The 16226-nt window shown below is 42.5% G+C and overlaps 2 protein-coding genes across 2 annotated transcripts; both read left to right on the top strand.

Annotated features, from left to right (window-relative positions):
• Positions 1 to 406: 406 nt before the first annotated feature.
• On the top strand, positions 407 to 3173 carry LOC124018302 (protein-lysine methyltransferase METTL21C-like). Its single transcript, XM_046333576.1, has 4 exons — positions 407 to 742; positions 1215 to 1332; positions 2531 to 2776; positions 3001 to 3173. Exons 1-4 carry the CDS (start codon positions 407 to 409, stop codon positions 3171 to 3173), a joined length of 873 nt encoding a protein of 290 aa, XP_046189532.1.
• An 8025-nt stretch (positions 3174 to 11198) lies between these two features.
• Positions 11199 to 13513, top strand: LOC124018295 (protein-lysine methyltransferase METTL21C-like). The gene is made up of 4 exons (XM_046333570.1): positions 11199 to 11530; positions 11674 to 11825; positions 12849 to 12966; positions 13101 to 13513. The coding sequence occupies exons 1-4, from the start codon at positions 11341 to 11343 to the stop codon at positions 13481 to 13483; spliced, it is 843 nt and encodes a 280-aa protein (XP_046189526.1). The 5' UTR covers positions 11199 to 11340; the 3' UTR covers positions 13484 to 13513.
• The last annotated feature ends 2713 nt before the right edge of the window (positions 13514 to 16226 follow it).

The following is a 16226-nucleotide window of genomic DNA, read 5'->3' as shown; positions in this document are numbered from 1 at the left end:
TGACTGATGAGAATATGAGGAGTGTATTGACTGAGATGTTATTTTGGGTGAGATGTCAGTTCCATTATTTGGTTGACGGTGCATTTAGTGCAACATAGTTCTCTGTGAGGCCGTCCATACGGGGATGGTCGAGGCTGGGGGGGGGGGGTCAGGGTGTCATTACAGTACGTAGCCTGTGACAGGCTGTGAGCAGGGAGGAGTGAAGACAGGCAGGGGTGAAATTAGGGAGGGGAGATAAAACTCAAGTGTTGGACGCTGTGTTTACAAAGAGTGGGAGAGACTGAGCCTGAAGAGACGCTGTGTTTACAAAGAGTGGGAGAGACTGAGCCTGAAGAGAGGACTGACTGCACCATTAGCAGCTAAGGTATCAACGTAACATCAGCTACGACACTATATATCAGTGCAGATGGACCCTTTATGCACATCTCACCAAGAGGAGGAGAAGACTGAGATCATGAAAGAAGAGAAGGAAACGGAAGACGAGAAGAAAGATGAGGAGGACGAGAACGATGATGATGAGGAGGAAGATGAAGAGGAGGAAGATAATAGCGAGACAACCGTGATAGACGGGGAGGAGGAATCAGATGACAAAGCCAAGGAGACTGAACCCCAGCAGCAGAAGGAGCAGGCCTGGGCCCCCACTACCTACTCCAAGTTTGGTAAAGAGGTGTTTTGCTACGTAGGAGAGGAGATCAGCATCTTTGAGGCCTTGGACTCTTACGGTGCTGTCATCTGGCCAGCGGTGAGTTAGTCTAGTGTGGATGGAGGATGATGATTGGTTAAATGTTTCACAGTGTGGATAGAGGATGATGATTGGTTAAATGTTTCACAGTGTGGATGGAGGATGATGATTGGTTAAATGTTTCACAGTGTGGATGGAGGATGATGATTGGTTAAATGTTTCACAGTGTGGATAGAGGATGATGATTGGTTAAATGTTTCACAGTGTGGATGGAGGATGATGATTGGTTAAATGTTTCACAGTGTGGATAGAGGATGATGATTGGTTAAATGTTTCACAGTGTGGATGGAGGATGATGATTGGTTAAATGTTTCACAGTGTGGATAGAGGATGATGATTGGTTAAATGTTTCACAGTGTGGATAGAGGATGATGATTGGTTAAATGTTTCACGGTGTGGATGGATGAACGATGATTAATGAACTTCTAACAACTATAATGATGGTTTCTATAGTAACTCTGGTTGCCTGCAGGCGTTGGCTTTGTGTCACTACCTAGAGACCAACATTGAGCAGTTGAACCTGGTGGACAAGGCAGTGCTGGAGCTAGGAGCAGGTCCTGGCCTAGTGTCTATTGTAGCCACACTCCTAGGTGAGTCTGGGCATTAGATTTACTCATATTGTACATCTGAGAAGATCGGAGAGGTGTAAGAAATATGGCAACATTTCTACCTAGCCTATCAAAGTGGCTAGCAAGGTGGAGGAGGTCCTGTCAAGGTGGAGGAGGTCCTATCAAGGTGGAGGAGGTCCTATCAAGGTGGAGGAGGTCCTATCAAGGTGGAGGAGGTCTATCAAGGTGGAGGAGGTCCTATCAAGGTGGAGGAGGTCCTATCAAGGTGGCTAGCAAGGTGGATGAGGTCCTACCAAGGTGGCTAGCAAGGTGGAGGAGGTCCTAGCAAGGTGGAGGAGGTCCTATCAAAGTGGCTAGCAAGGTGGAGGAGGTCCTGTCAAAGTGGCTAGCAAGGTGGAGGAGGTCCTGTCAGGGTGGCTAGCAAGGTGGATGAGGTCCTACCAAGGTGGCTAGCAAGGTGGAGGAGGTCCTAGCAAGGTGGAGGAGGTCCTATCAAGGTGGAGGAGGTCCTATCAGGGTGGCTAGCAAGGTGGATGAGGTCCTACCAAGGTGGCTAGCAAGGTGGAGGAGGTCCTAGCAAGGTGGAGGAGGTCCTATCAAGGTGGAGGAGGTCCTAGCAATGGGGAGGAGGTCCTGTCAAGGGGGAGGAGGTCCTGTAAAGGGGGAGGAGATCCTGTCAAGGGGGAGGAGATCCTGTCAAGGTGGAGGAGGTCCTATCAAGGTGGAGGAGGTCCTATCAAGGTGGAGGAGGTCCTAGCAAGGTGGAGGAGGTCCTATCAAGGTAGAGGAGGTCCTATCAAGGTGGAGGAGATCCTATCAACGTGGAGGAGGTCCTATCAAGGTGGAGGAGGTACTACCAAGGTGGAGGAGGTCCTATCAAGGTGGAGGAGGTCCTAGCAAGGGGGAGGAGATCCTAGCTAGGTGGAGGAGGTCCTGTCAAGGGGGAGGAGGTCCTGTCAAGGTGGAGGAGGTCCTGTCAAGGTGGAGGAGGTCCTGTCAAGGGGGAGGAGGTCCTGTCAAGGGGGAGGAGATCCTATCAAGGTGGAGGAGGGCCTAGCAAGGTGGATGAGGTCCTAGCATTCTATACCACTTACACCTATCCAATCTTTTCAGATCTGCATGGTGTCCTAGGCACTAGATGACTAGAGGATAGGGGTTTGTTTGGTACTGGCCACCTGTGTGTCTGTTAGTTGAATAACAGAGTGCTTCCTGTCCCCAGGTGCCTGGGTCACAGCTACAGACCTACCAGAGATCATAGGTAACCTGAGAGCCAACCTGCTCCGTAACACAAGAGGGCGCTGGAGGAACACTCCCCAAGCTGCAGCTCTGTCCTGGGGTCCTGACGTGGAACGCATCTACCCCAGATCTGTCTATCGCTATGACTACGTGCTGGCGGCTGACGTGGTGTATCACCATGACTACCTGGAAGAGCTGCTGTTCACCATGAGATACTTCTGCCGTCCAGGTTGATTGATTGACTGATTGGTTTTAAATGATTGATTAGTTTATTGATTGATTGTTTGATTGTTTGGTTAATTTGTAAAATTATTGATTGGTTGGTTAGTTGGTTGGTTAGTTGGATGGTTGGTTAGTTGGTTGGTTGGTTAGTTGGATGAACAGTTGATTCATTGAACAGTTCCCTGAATGTAAGACATGAAAGCCTTAAACAACTCATTTGATTTCCCTTAGGAACCACTCTGATCTGGGCCAACAAGGTCCGTTTTCCCACAGACCTGGTATTCACTGAGGACTTCAAGAACACCTTCAACACCACCCTGCTGGCTGAGATGGGAGAGGTTAAGATCTTCAAGGCCACATGTAGAGAGACAGAGGAACACCTTCAACACCACCCTGCTGGCTGAGATGGGAGAGGTTAAGATCTTCAAGGCCACATGCAGAGAGACAGAGGAACACCTTCAACACCACCCTGCTGGCTGAGATGGGAGAGGTTAAGATCTTCAAGGCCACATGTAGAGAGACAGAGGAACACCTTCAACACCACCCTGCTGGCTGAGATGGGAGAGGTTAAGATCTTCAAGGCCACATGCAGAGAGACAGAGGAACACCTTCAACACCACCCTGCTGGCTGAGATGGGAGAGGTTAAGATCTTCAAGGCCACATGTAGAGAGACAGAGGAACACATTCAACACCACCCTGCTGGCTGAGATGGAAGAGGTTTATGCCCTTGTGTGTAAAAGGTAGGGATTAGGGAAGACAAAGGAATAGTTAACATCCTGCAGACTATGCCAAATGTAACCAAGACTTCCTGTTCCTTCTTCCTCTGAGAAATGCTTGAAGACAGAAGGCGGCCATCTTGGCTAATGATAACGGACGTTGATGGACTACTGATGATGTCAGTTGTTGATGTTTGATGTTCTCCTCAATACTTACCTGTGATATCTAGTGCTTTATTGTTTACGTAGTTGTTACATGTAGTTTTGTATTGATATTATTATAAATGTATGTACTTTGTTGTCTTGTTCCATTCTGTATTCAAATCTAATTTGTTATGGATATATAAAGTTTCTAGTAAAAATCTACACATTCACTTTTTGCTGCCCTGAACATGTCAAAACATTTATTACATTGAATTCCTTTCCTACCTATTTCTACACAACCAACTCCACATCTTCAAAAGTCAAATAAACATTATAGAAAGTGTTCCAAATTAAATAAAAATGTCTTCACCCCCCCTGCCCAGAGTCAATGCTTGGTGGAAGCACCTTCGGCAGCCATTACAGCTGTGAATCATTTTGAATAAGATCCTACCAACTTCACACAACTCTTATGGAAAACAGACACTCAGTGGCCAGTTTATTAGGTACACCCATCTGGTACTGGGTCGGAACTCCCTTTGCCCCCAGAACAGCCTGAATTCTTCTGGCTATGGATTCTACAAGGTGTGTGGTTCAAAGAACAGAAATTGGACAGCTCTCCGATAAATAACCATACATTGACATATTTTAATGTTTGGGGTTATGAGCCCTTCTTCAGCGTGCGAGCCAATGGTAATCAGTGTCACAACAACACAACCTCACAGACGAGCATCGTTCTAAATTCCAAGTCAGTATTGGCCCGATCCAGAGATCCCAGCAGAGGAAGCTGTGTGGGGAAACATGACAATCAAATAAAGACACAATACAATTACATGATGATGTCATTACCGGTCATTACTGGTCATTATGATGTCATTCCCTGTCATTATGATGTCATTATCGGTCATTATGATGTCATTCCCTGTCATTATGATGTCATTCCCTGTCATTATGATGTCATTACTGGTCATTATGATGTCATTCCCTGTCATTATGATGTCATTCCCTGTCATTATGATGTCATTACTGGTCATTATGATGTCATTCCCTGTCATTATGATGTCATTACCGGTCATTATGAAGTCATTCCCTGTCATTATGATGTCATTACCGGTCATTATGATGTCATTCCCTGTCATTATGATGTCATTACCGGTCATTATGATGCCATTCCCTACATTTTCTGTCTATTTAGAACATACTAGAAAAAGACCATTCCTCATTGAGAACTGCTAGAGTGATCAAGCGATCTAACCAATGTGTGTCTCTCCATGGAGAAGTAATTTATCCCCATCTCCTCCACTAGGTGGCGCCTTCACTAATTCAACGGCCATATAAAGTAAGATACTTAGTTCATGATTATGGCTGTTGAAATGTCTGGCAACAGGTGATTTTCCATCATGATTATGGCTGTTGAAATGTCTGGCAACAGGTGATTTTCCATCATGATTATGGCTGTTGAAATGCCTGGCAACAGGAGATAGACTCACCAAATTGACAGGAGTTTCATTCTGGAGTGGGACTATCCCTTTAAGGTCAAGGGAGGCTCAGCTAGCTCCACCCACTTCAGGCAGCTTCCAGAAGGTGTCCGTCAGGGATTTGGCTCCGCCCTCGTCTGCCCTTTCGACCTCCCCCGAGAAAGATCCATTTAAGACACAACTCATCCATCAATCATCCTGAGACATCTTTAAGACATACCTCATGCTCTCTGTCATCCCTCGTCCTATTTCAGTCTCACTAAGTGGTGAGGTGGGATTCCCGTAGACTTCCTCTTGGCTGGGGGGGGATACCCCTCAATCTCCCCATTCCATAAAGCTCTGCTTCCCTCTGAGCTACATTAGTCTTTGACCTCACCGTAATGTAGACCGTGGTATTTGGTGATCCAAACAAACAAGGGAACCAGATAACTGTTTTTAATTAGGCCTCATTTATAAGTGTCCCTACAAGGAGACTAAATCAGACTGTTACTAATCGTTGCAAAACATCAAGAACACCTGCTACAGATATACCAGAGTCAAGCCAACACAGGTCACCACTCAGGTCAGATAGTACAGCCACATACACTGAGTGGACAAAACATTAAGAACACCTGCTACAGCTGACTTCTCTTTGCTCGTAGCTGACTTCTCTTTGCTCGTAGCTGACTTCTCTTTGCTCGTAGCTGACTTCTCTTTGCTCGTAGCTGACTTCTCTTTGCTAGTAGCTGACTTCTCTTTGCTCAGCTGACTTCTCTTTGCTCAAGCTGACTTCTCTTTGCTCGTAGCTGACTTCAGCTCGTAGCTGACTTCTCTTTGCTCGTAGCTGACTTCTCTTTGCTAGTAGCTGACTTCTCTTTCTCGTAGCTGACTTCTCTTTGCTCGTAGCTGACTTCTCTTTAGGTAGCTGACTTCTCTTTGCTCGTAGCTGACTTCTCTTTGCTCGTAGCTGACTTCTCTTTGCTAGTAGCTGACTTCTCTTTGCTCGTAGCTGACTTCTCTTTGCTCGTAGCTGACTTCTCTTTGCTAGTAGCTGACTTCTCTTTGCTCGTAGCTGACTTCTCTTTGCCGGCAGTTGAAACAAACTGAAACATTGAACAACAACCTGGCTTGTGAACAAGTCAAGATAAACACTTTCAAATCAACCAGAGCAACGTTTCTGCCTTGTGGCAGCGCTTCTATAAAAAATCTGTCTTTCAGCACTTCACTCATAGTCCACAAACCAGGCAGTGTTGCTGCACGAGGAGGGCTTTAGGTTTCCTAATTCTTTGTTTGCGATTACCAGCTATGAAAAACAAATGGCAGAAATAATTTGAAAACGGCTACCTCACAGTTAATTTTTTGCCATAAATGTGCTCATACTTGACTTATAACATTATTTTAATTTGAAAATGCGAGTGGAATGCTGGCACTGTGTAGCCCTGACCCCTGACCCCTGACCACCCGCCAATGTGACTGATGAAGTAAACATATTTACCAGCCATTGCCAACATCTACCCACATTTGCCTGGTGGCTGGTGTTCATTTCAGGCCCTGTCCTCAGTTGCTTCATGACTCTAAAACCTAATTAAAATAAACATATTTGAGCCAAAAGTTCATATCCTATCTTAGTATATCAGGGAGATGGAGTTGACAGTTTACGGTGATTTAGATATTGTTTGTTTAAATCTAAAATGTGTTTGTGTGTGTTTCAGATGGTTCCATCTCTAAATATAGAGTCGGGTTGGTGTTTTTTTATTTTTCCTTTATTTAACCAGGCAAGTAAGTTAAGAACAAATTCATATTTTCAATGACAGCCTAGTGGGTTAACTGCCTGTTCAGGGGCAGAACGACAGATTTGTACCTTGTCAGCTCGGGGATTTGAACTTGCAACCTTTCGGTTACTAGTCCAACACTCTAACCACTAGGCTACCTGCCGTGTGATGAAGGATTCTGACTCTCATAGTCTTAAAACCTCGACTCTGAGACGACCCAGGAGGATTCTGATCAGTCTTAAAACCTCGACTCTGAGACGACCCAGCAGGATTCTGATCAGTCTTAAAACCTTGACTCTGAGACGACCCAGGAGGGTTCTGATCAGTATTAAAACCTCGACTCTGAGACGACCCAGGAGGATTCTGATCAGTATTAAAACCTCGACTCTGAGACGACCCAGCAGACGACCCAGGAGGATTCTGATCAGTATTAAAACCTTGACTCTGAGACGACCCAGCAGGATTCTGACTCTCATAGTCTTAAAACCTCGACTCTGAGACGACCCAGGAGGATTCTGATCAGTCTTAAAACCTCGACTCTGAAACGACCCAGGAGGATTCTGATCAGTATTAAAATCTCGACTCTGAGACGACCCAGGAGGATTCTGATCAGTCTTAAATCCTCGACTCTGAAAAATCGACCCAGGAGGATTCTGATCAGTATTAAAACCTCGACTCTGAGACGACCCAGGAGGGTTCTGATCAGTATTAAAACCTCGACTCTGAGACGACCCAGCAGACGACCCAGGAGGATTCTGATCAGTATTAAAACCTCGACTCTGAGACGACCCAGGAGGATTCTGATCAGTCTTAAATCCTCGACTCTGAAACGACCCAGGAGGATTCTGATCAGTATTAAAACCTCGACTCTGAGACGACCCAGGAGGGTTCTGATCAGTATTAAAACCTCGACTCTGAGACGACCCAGCAGACGACCCAGGAGGATTCTGATCAGTATTAAAACCTCGACTCTGAGACGACCCAGGAGGATTCTGATCAGTCTTAAAACCTCGACTCTGAGACGACCCAGGAGGAATCTGATCAGTCTTAAAACCTCGACTCTGAGACGACCCAGCAGGATTCTGATCAGTCTTAAAACCTTGACTCTGAGACGACCCAGGAGGGTTCTGATCAGTATTAAAACCTCGACTCTGAGACGACCCAGGAGGATTCTGATCAGTATTAAAACCTCGACTCTGAGACGACCCAGCAGACGACCCAGGAGGATTCTGATCAGTATTAAAACCTCGACTCTGAGACGACCCAGCAGGATTCTGACTCTCATAGTCTTAAAACCTCGACTCTGAGACGACCCAGGAGGATTCTGATCAGTCTTAAAACCTCGACTCTGAAACGACCCAGGAGGATTCTGATCAGTATTAAAATCTCGACTCTGAGACGACCCAGGAGGATTCTGATCAGTCTTAAATCCTCGACTCTGAAACGACCCAGGAGGATTCTGATCAGTATTAAAACCTCGACTCTGAGACGACCCAGGAGGGTTCTGATCAGTATTAAAACCTCGGACAGTATTTCAAGACGGACCCCTATAGAAAACACTTCGTCTCGTGATTAATTTGATCGCTTAGTAACGTTTACTAATACCTAAAGTTGCATTACAAAAGTATTTCGAAGTGTTTTGTGAAAGTTTATCGTCTACTTTTTTAATTTAAAAAAATGACGTTACGTTATAAGACGCTATTTTTTTCGTTTATCACACAGTCTTCGTAGATCGATATCTAGGCTATATATGGACCGATTTAATCGAAAAAAAGACCCAATAGTGATTATGGGACATCTAGGAGTGCCAACAAAGAAGATGGTCAAAGGTAATGAATGTTTTATATTTTATTTGTGCGGTTTGTGTAGCGCCGACTATGCTAATTATTTTGTTTACGTCCCCTGCAGGTCTTTTGGGGTGTTACATGCTATCAGATAATAGCTTCTCATGCTTTCGCCGAAAAGCATTTTAAAAATCTGACTTGTTGCCTGGATTCACAACGAGTGTAGCTTTAATTCAATACCCTGCATGTGTATTTTAATGAACGTTTGAGTTTTAACTAATACTATTAGCATTTAGCGTAGCGCATTTGCATTTCCAGAGCTCTAGATGGGACGCCTGCGTGCCAGGTAGGAGCAAGAGGTTAAAACCTCGACTCTGAGACGACCCAGCAGGATTCTGATCAGTCTTAAAACCTCGACTCTGAGACGACCCAGCAGGATTCTGATCAGTCTTAAAACCTCGACTCTGTGACGACACAGCAGGATTCTGATCAGTCTTAAAACCTTGACTCTGAGACGACCCAGCAGTATTCTGATCAATCTTAAATCCTCGACTCTGAGACGACCCAGGAGGATTCTGATCAGTCTTAAAACCTCGACTCTGAGACGACCCAGCAGGATTCTGATCAGTCTTAAAACCTTGACTCTGAGACGACCCAGGAGGATTCTGATCAGTCTTAAAACCTCGACTCTGAGACGACCCAGCAGGATTCTAATCAGTATTAAAACCTTGACTCTGAGACGACCCAGGAGGATTCTGATCAGTCTTAAAACCTCGACTCTGAGACGACCCAGCAGGTTTCTGATCAGTCTTAAAACCTCGACTCTGAGACGACCCAGCAGGATTCTGATCAGTCTTAAAACCTTGACTCTGAGACGACCCAGGAGGATTCTGATCAGTCTTAAAACCTTGACTCTGAGACGACCCAGCAGGATTCTGATCAGTCTTAAAACCTTGACTCTGAGACGACCCAGGAGGATTCTAATCAGTATTAAAACCTCCACTCTGAGACGACCCAGGAGGATTCTGATCAGTCTTAAAACCTCGACTCTGAAACTTCCTAAGATTCAGCAACAAGAAGAAGAGACAAAATACTTAATTAATCATTGATTGGTTAAGTACGAGATGGAACACCAGGTGAAGGTGGAGGGTTGACCCCCAAAACCACACTGACCAAATAAAACCAAGGACTGCAGTAGATAGGTGATGGTTTTTGGTTTGATAAAGGGTTTTAAAAGGGGTCTTCAACTCCACTGTGAGGCGGTCCATATGGGGAATGAACGAGGGCTGTGGAAGGGTGTCTAAGGGGGTCAGGATTTCATTACAGCACTTAGCTTTGACAGACTGTTAGCGGGGAAAAATATGTTGTTACCAAACATGGTTCGGGGAGGAGTGAAGTTAGGGAGAGGGGGAGAGAGATAAAAACTCAAGTGTTGGACTTGGGGTTTTACAAAGTGTGGGAGAGCCTGAGCCTGTAGAGAGTGCTGGCTGTACCATTAGTAGAGACTGAGCCTGTAGAGAGTGCTGGCTGTACCATTAGAAGAGACTGAGCCTGTAGAGAGTGCTGGCTGTACCATTAGAAGAGACTGAGCCTGTAGAGAGTGCTGGCTGTACCATTAGTAGAGACTGAGCCTGTAGAGAGTGCTGGCTGTACCATTAGAAGAGACTGAGCCTGTAGAGAGTGCTGGCTGTACCATTAGAAGAGACTGAGCCTGTAGAGAGTGCTGGCTGTACCATTAGAAGAGACTGAGCCTGTAGAGAGTGCTGGCTGTACCATTAGTAGAGACTGAGCCTGTAGAGAGTGCTGGCTGTACCATTAGTAGCGACTGAGCCTGTAGAGAGTACTGGCTGTACCATTAGAAGAGACTGAGCCTGTAGAGAGTGCTGGCTGTACCATTAGAAGAGACTGAGCCTGTAGAGAGTGCTGGCTGTACCATTAGTAGAGACTGAGCCTGTAGAGAGTGCTGGCTGTACCATTAGAAGAGACTGAGCCTGTAGAGAGGGCTGGCTGTACCATTAGAAGAGACTGAGCCTGTAGAGAGGGCTGGCTGTACCATTAGAAGAGACTGAGCCTGTAGAGAGTGCTGGCTGTACCATTAGAAGAGACTGAGCCTGTAGAGAGTGCTGGCTGTACCATTAGAAGAGACTGAGCCTGTAGAGAGTGCTGGCTGTACCATTAGTAGAGACTGAGCCTGTAGAGAGTGCTGGCTGTACCATTAGAAGAGACTGAGCCTGTAGAGAGGGCTGGCTGTACCATTAGAAGAGACTGAGCCTGTAGAGAGGGCTGGCTGTACCATTAGAAGAGACTGAGCCTGTAGAGAGTGCTGGCTGTACCATTAGAAGAGACTGAGCCTGTAGAGAGTGCTGGCTGTACCATTAGTAGAGACTGAGCCTGTAGAGAGTGCTGGCTGTACCATTAGTAGAGACTGAGCCTGTAGAGAGTGCTGGCTGTACCATTAGAAGAGACTGAGCCTGTAGAGAGTGCTGGCTGTACCATTAGAAGAGACTGAGCCTGTAGAGAGTGCTGGCTGTACCATTAGAAGAGACTGAGCCTGTAGAGAGGGCTGGCTGTACCATTAGAAGAGACTGAGCCTGTAGAGAGTGCTGGCTGTACCATTAGTAGAGACTGAGCCTGTAGTGAGTACTGGCTGTACCATTAGTAGAGACTGAGCCTGTAGAGAGTGCTGGCTGTACCTTTTTTATGGATCCTTTAGGCACAAATCACAAAGATGAGAAGGACACTGCTTTCATTACAGTAGAGGAGGAGGAGGAGGAGAAAGATGATAGCGAGACAACAGTGATAGACGGTGAGGAGGAATCAGATGACAATGAAGAAGCAGAAGACACTAACTCCCGCTGTAGCACCGAAGCGACTGACGAAGACATTATCGGTGAGTCATTGACATCATTTTATAATGCCTAGATACTCAGACTCAATCATTTAACAACACAAGTCTACCATTGACAGTACACACCCAGGAAATAGAAATGGTATGATCCATGTGAATGAGTGGTTTGTTCCATTCCTGTGTAGAGGAGCTGGACACCAAGGATACAGGAGATGCCCAGCTGGATAATACCCACGTCCCCTGGATACGACTGGACAGAGAGGTCTACTTCTATGCTGGGCACAAAATCAACATCGTCGAGGCAATGGACTCCCATGGCGGAGTGATATGGCCAGCAGTGAGTACAGTTCTACACTACATGTGGCGTTGTCGGCAGGATGAATCACTACTTTTGAAGTAGTTTGACAGGATAAATCACTACATCAGGATAAATCACTACATTTGAAGTAGTTTGACAGGATAAATCACTACATTTGGAGTAGTTTGACAGGATAAATCACTACATTTGGTGTTGTCAGCAGGATAAATCACTACATTTGGCGTTGTCAGCAGGATAAATCACTACATTTGAAGTAGTCCGCAGGATAAATCACTACATTTGGCGTTGTCCGCAGGATAAATCACTACATTTGGCGTTGTCCGCAGGATAAATCACTACATTTGGCGTTGTCCGCAGGATAAATCACTACATTTGGCGTTGTCCGCAGGATAAATCACTACATTTGGCGTTGTCCGCAGGATAAATCACTACATTTGGCGTTGTCCGCAGGATAAATCACTACATTTGGCGTTGTCCGCAGGATAAATCACTACATTTGGCGTTGTCAGCAGGATAAATCACTACATTTGGCGTTGTCCGCAGGATAAATCACTACATTTGGCATTGTCAGCAGGATAAATCACTACATTTGGCGTTGTCAGCAGGATAAATCAATGCACCAAACACTCACATGGAACAACAGGTGTCTTCTGGCCTTCCTATTCAGATTGCTCTTCTACAGGGAAACAGACAAATGGACTACTGCCACCTAGTGGTGGACTACTGCCCCCTAGTGGTGGACTACTGCCCCCTAGTGGTGGACTACTGCCTCCTAGTGGTGGACTACTGCCACCTAGTGGTGGACTACTGTCACCTAGTGGTGGACTACTGCCACCTAGTGGTGGACTACTGCCTCCTAGTGGTGGACTACTGTCACCTAGTTGTGGACTACTGTCACCTAGTGGCGGACTACTGCCCCCTAGTGGTGGACTACTGTCACCTAGTGGCAGACTTCTATAAAGGTCCTACCTGCAACACGTGATGGACCACTAGGTGGTGATAGGCTACACATAGTAATATAATGTATTTGCTCCCCTGCAGGCGTTGGCTCTATGTAACTACCTGGAGACCAATACTGATGTGATAGATCTGAAAGGAAAGCAGGTTTTGGAACTGGGATCAGGAACAGGATTAGTGTCTATCGTCGCCAGTCTACTGGGTAAGTCTTACTGATTTCCTTTGATTTTTAGACTCTAATCCCATCAGCTGCTGTATCTGGTGATAACTGACTACAAAATACATCTTTCTTCTTCTTCTTCTTCTTAAGAAGCTCCTTATGTAATGTGTCCACAGGTGCCCAGGTGACGGCCACCGACCTCCCGGACGTCCTTAGTAATCTTAGATACAACTTGCTCCGAAACACCAGAGGGCGTTCTAAATATACACCTGAGGTGACAGCTCTGTCCTGGGGTCCTGAGGTGGAACGCACTTACCCACGATCCGTGTATCGCTATGACTACGTTCTGGCGGCTGACGTGGTGTATCACCACGATTTAGAGGAGCTGTTGGTTACCATGAATTACTTCTGTCGTCCAGGAAACACTCTGATCTGGGCCAACAAGGTCCGCCTCAAGACAAACCTGGTATTCACTGAAGACTTCAAGAACACATTCAACACCACCCTGCTGGCTGAGATGGGAGAGGTTAAGATCTTCAAGGCCACATGTAAAAGGTAGGAATTATGGAAAGAAGGATGAGGAACTACTGCCGACTGTAACCAAGACTCTTTTCGTCTTCCTCTGAGAAATGCTTGAAGACAGAAGGCGGCCATCTTGGCTAATGATAATGAACGTTGATGGACTACTGATGTTGTTGTTGATGTTTGATTTCTACTTTCTAATGATCTACTATATATAGTGCTTTATTGTTTACTTTGTTTTTACACACGTACTTAGATAGTTGATATTAATATTAAAATGTATGCACTTCGCTGTCTTGTTTCAGTTTGTATGGTCAAATAATAATAATAATAATACCAATAATGATAATAACAATAATAATACCAATAAGAATAATAATAATAATAACAATAATACCAATAATAATAATAATAATAATAATAATAACAATAATAATAATAACAATAACAACAATAATAACAATAACAATAATAATAACAATAACAATCATAATAACAATAATAATAACAACAATAATAATAATAACAATAATAATAATAACAATAATAATAATAACAATAATAATAATAATAACAACAATAATAATAATAACAATAATAATAATAATAATAACAATAATAATAATAACAATACTAATAACAATACCAATAATAATAATAATAATACCAATAACAATAATAATACCAATAATAATAATACCAATAATAATACCAATAATAATAATAATAATAATAATAACAATAATAATAATAACAATAACAACAATAATAACAATAACAATAATAATAACAATAATAATCATAATAACAATAATAATAACAACAATAATAATAATAACAACAATAATAATAACAATAATAATAATAACAATAATAATAATAATAACAACAATAATAATAATAACAATAATAATAACAACAATAATAATAATAATAATAATACCAATAATAATAATAATAATAATAATACCAATAATAATAATAATACCAATAATAATAATAATAATACCAATAATAATAATAATACCAATAATAATAATAATACCAATAATAATAATAATAATAATAACAATAATAATAATAACAATAACAACAATAATAACAATAACAATAATAATAACAATAACAATCATAATAACAATAATAATAACAACAATAATAATAATAACAATAATAATAATAACAATAATAATAATAATAACAACAATAATAATAATAACAATAATAATAATAATAACAACAATAATAATAATAACAATACTAATAACAATACCAATAATAATAATAATAATACCAATAACAATAATAATACCAATAATAATAATACCAATAATAATACCAATAATAATAATAATAATAATAATAACAATAATAATAATAACAATAACAACAATAATAACAATAACAATAATAATAACAATAATAATCATAATAACAATAATAATAACAACAATAATAATAATAATAACAATAATAATAACAATAATAATAATAACAATAATAATAATAATAACAACAATAATAATAATAACAATAATAATAACAACAATAATAATAATAATAATAATACCAATAATAATAATAATAATGGATATCGTAAGTATGCTGCTGGTGGACCTGAGAAATACATAACACACTCACAATGGGAGACAATTAGTCTTCCATATCTTTTTATTCTGAATTATTTTCCCATTTGTGACATAATTCCATTACAGTTACTATGATGACAAAATAGTGTGTTGGTATTTTCCATATGTGGCCGAATAAAAATATTGATATAAAATTATACTAAATGTAACCGAGTTAAGAACATACTGTAAACTTACTCTTCACAGCTAGCTTGAAAGGTTAGATTATTTTTTAAACGACTAGCTAATTTAACTAGCTAAACAGAAAAAGCTAGGCTAACATTACTTTAATTCGCCACTTTACAAGCTAGCCAGCTAACTCTTCAAATAAACATACCAGATATATGACAGAAAGAGATACTGTATATGCTGACCTGGTCAGAAAATCTAAATGTCAAACAACATACTGGTACGTTGGTTGGTCACAGTACAACAATACTACAACAACATACTGGAATGGGGGTTGGTCACAGTACAACAATACTACAACAACATACTGGAATGGGGGTTGGTCACAGTACAACAATACTACAACAACATACTGGAATGGGGGTTGGTCACAGTACAACAATACTACAACAACATACTGGAATGGGGGTTGGTCACAGTACAACAATACTACAACAACATACTGGAATGGGGGTTGGTCACAGTACAACAATACTACAACAACATACTGGAATGGGGGTTGGTCACAGTACAACAATACTACAACAACATACTGGAATGGGGGTTGGTCACAGTACAACAATACTACAACAACATACTGGAATGGGGGTTGGTCACAGTACAACAATACTACAACAACATACTGGAATGGGGTTGGTCACAGTACAACAATACTACAACAACATACTGGAATGGGGTTGGTCACAGTACAACAATACTACAACAACATACTGGAATGGGTGTTGGTCACAGTACAACAATACTACAACAACATACTGGAATGGGGGTTGGTCACAGTACAACAATACTACAACAACATACTGGAATGGGGGTTGGTCACAGTACAACAATACTACAACAACATACTGGAATGGGTGTTGGTCACAGTACAACAATACTACAACAACATACTGGAATGGGGGTTGGTCACAGTACAACAATACTACAACAACATACTGGAATGGGGGTTGGTCACAGTACAAC

The sequence above is a fragment of the Oncorhynchus gorbuscha genome, unplaced genomic scaffold, assembly GCF_021184085.1.
Source record: "Oncorhynchus gorbuscha isolate QuinsamMale2020 ecotype Even-year unplaced genomic scaffold, OgorEven_v1.0 Un_scaffold_472, whole genome shotgun sequence".
NCBI lineage: Eukaryota > Metazoa > Chordata > Actinopteri > Salmoniformes > Salmonidae > Oncorhynchus > Oncorhynchus gorbuscha.
This window is presented reverse-complemented; position numbering and strand designations above follow the sequence as displayed.

What these genes read in the sequence shown, in the direction of transcription:
- LOC124018295 (XM_046333570.1), top strand. Translation starts at nt 11,341, where the DNA reads ATGGATCCTTTAGGCACAAATCACAAAGATGAGAAGGACACTGCTTTC. An exon ending in GCGGAGTGATATGGCCAGCA is followed by an intron (nt 11,826 to 12,848) that starts GTGAGTACAGTT and finishes GCTCCCCTGCAG; the next exon opens with GCGTTGGCTCTATGTAACTA. An exon ending in TATCGTCGCCAGTCTACTGG is followed by an intron (nt 12,967 to 13,100) that starts GTAAGTCTTACT and finishes ATGTGTCCACAG; the next exon opens with GTGCCCAGGTGACGGCCACC.
- LOC124018302 (XM_046333576.1), top strand. Translation starts at nt 407, where the DNA reads ATGGACCCTTTATGCACATCTCACCAAGAGGAGGAGAAGACTGAGATC. An exon ending in GTGCTGTCATCTGGCCAGCG is followed by an intron (nt 743 to 1,214) that starts GTGAGTTAGTCT and finishes GGTTGCCTGCAG; the next exon opens with GCGTTGGCTTTGTGTCACTA. An exon ending in TATTGTAGCCACACTCCTAG is followed by an intron (nt 1,333 to 2,530) that starts GTGAGTCTGGGC and finishes TCCTGTCCCCAG; the next exon opens with GTGCCTGGGTCACAGCTACA.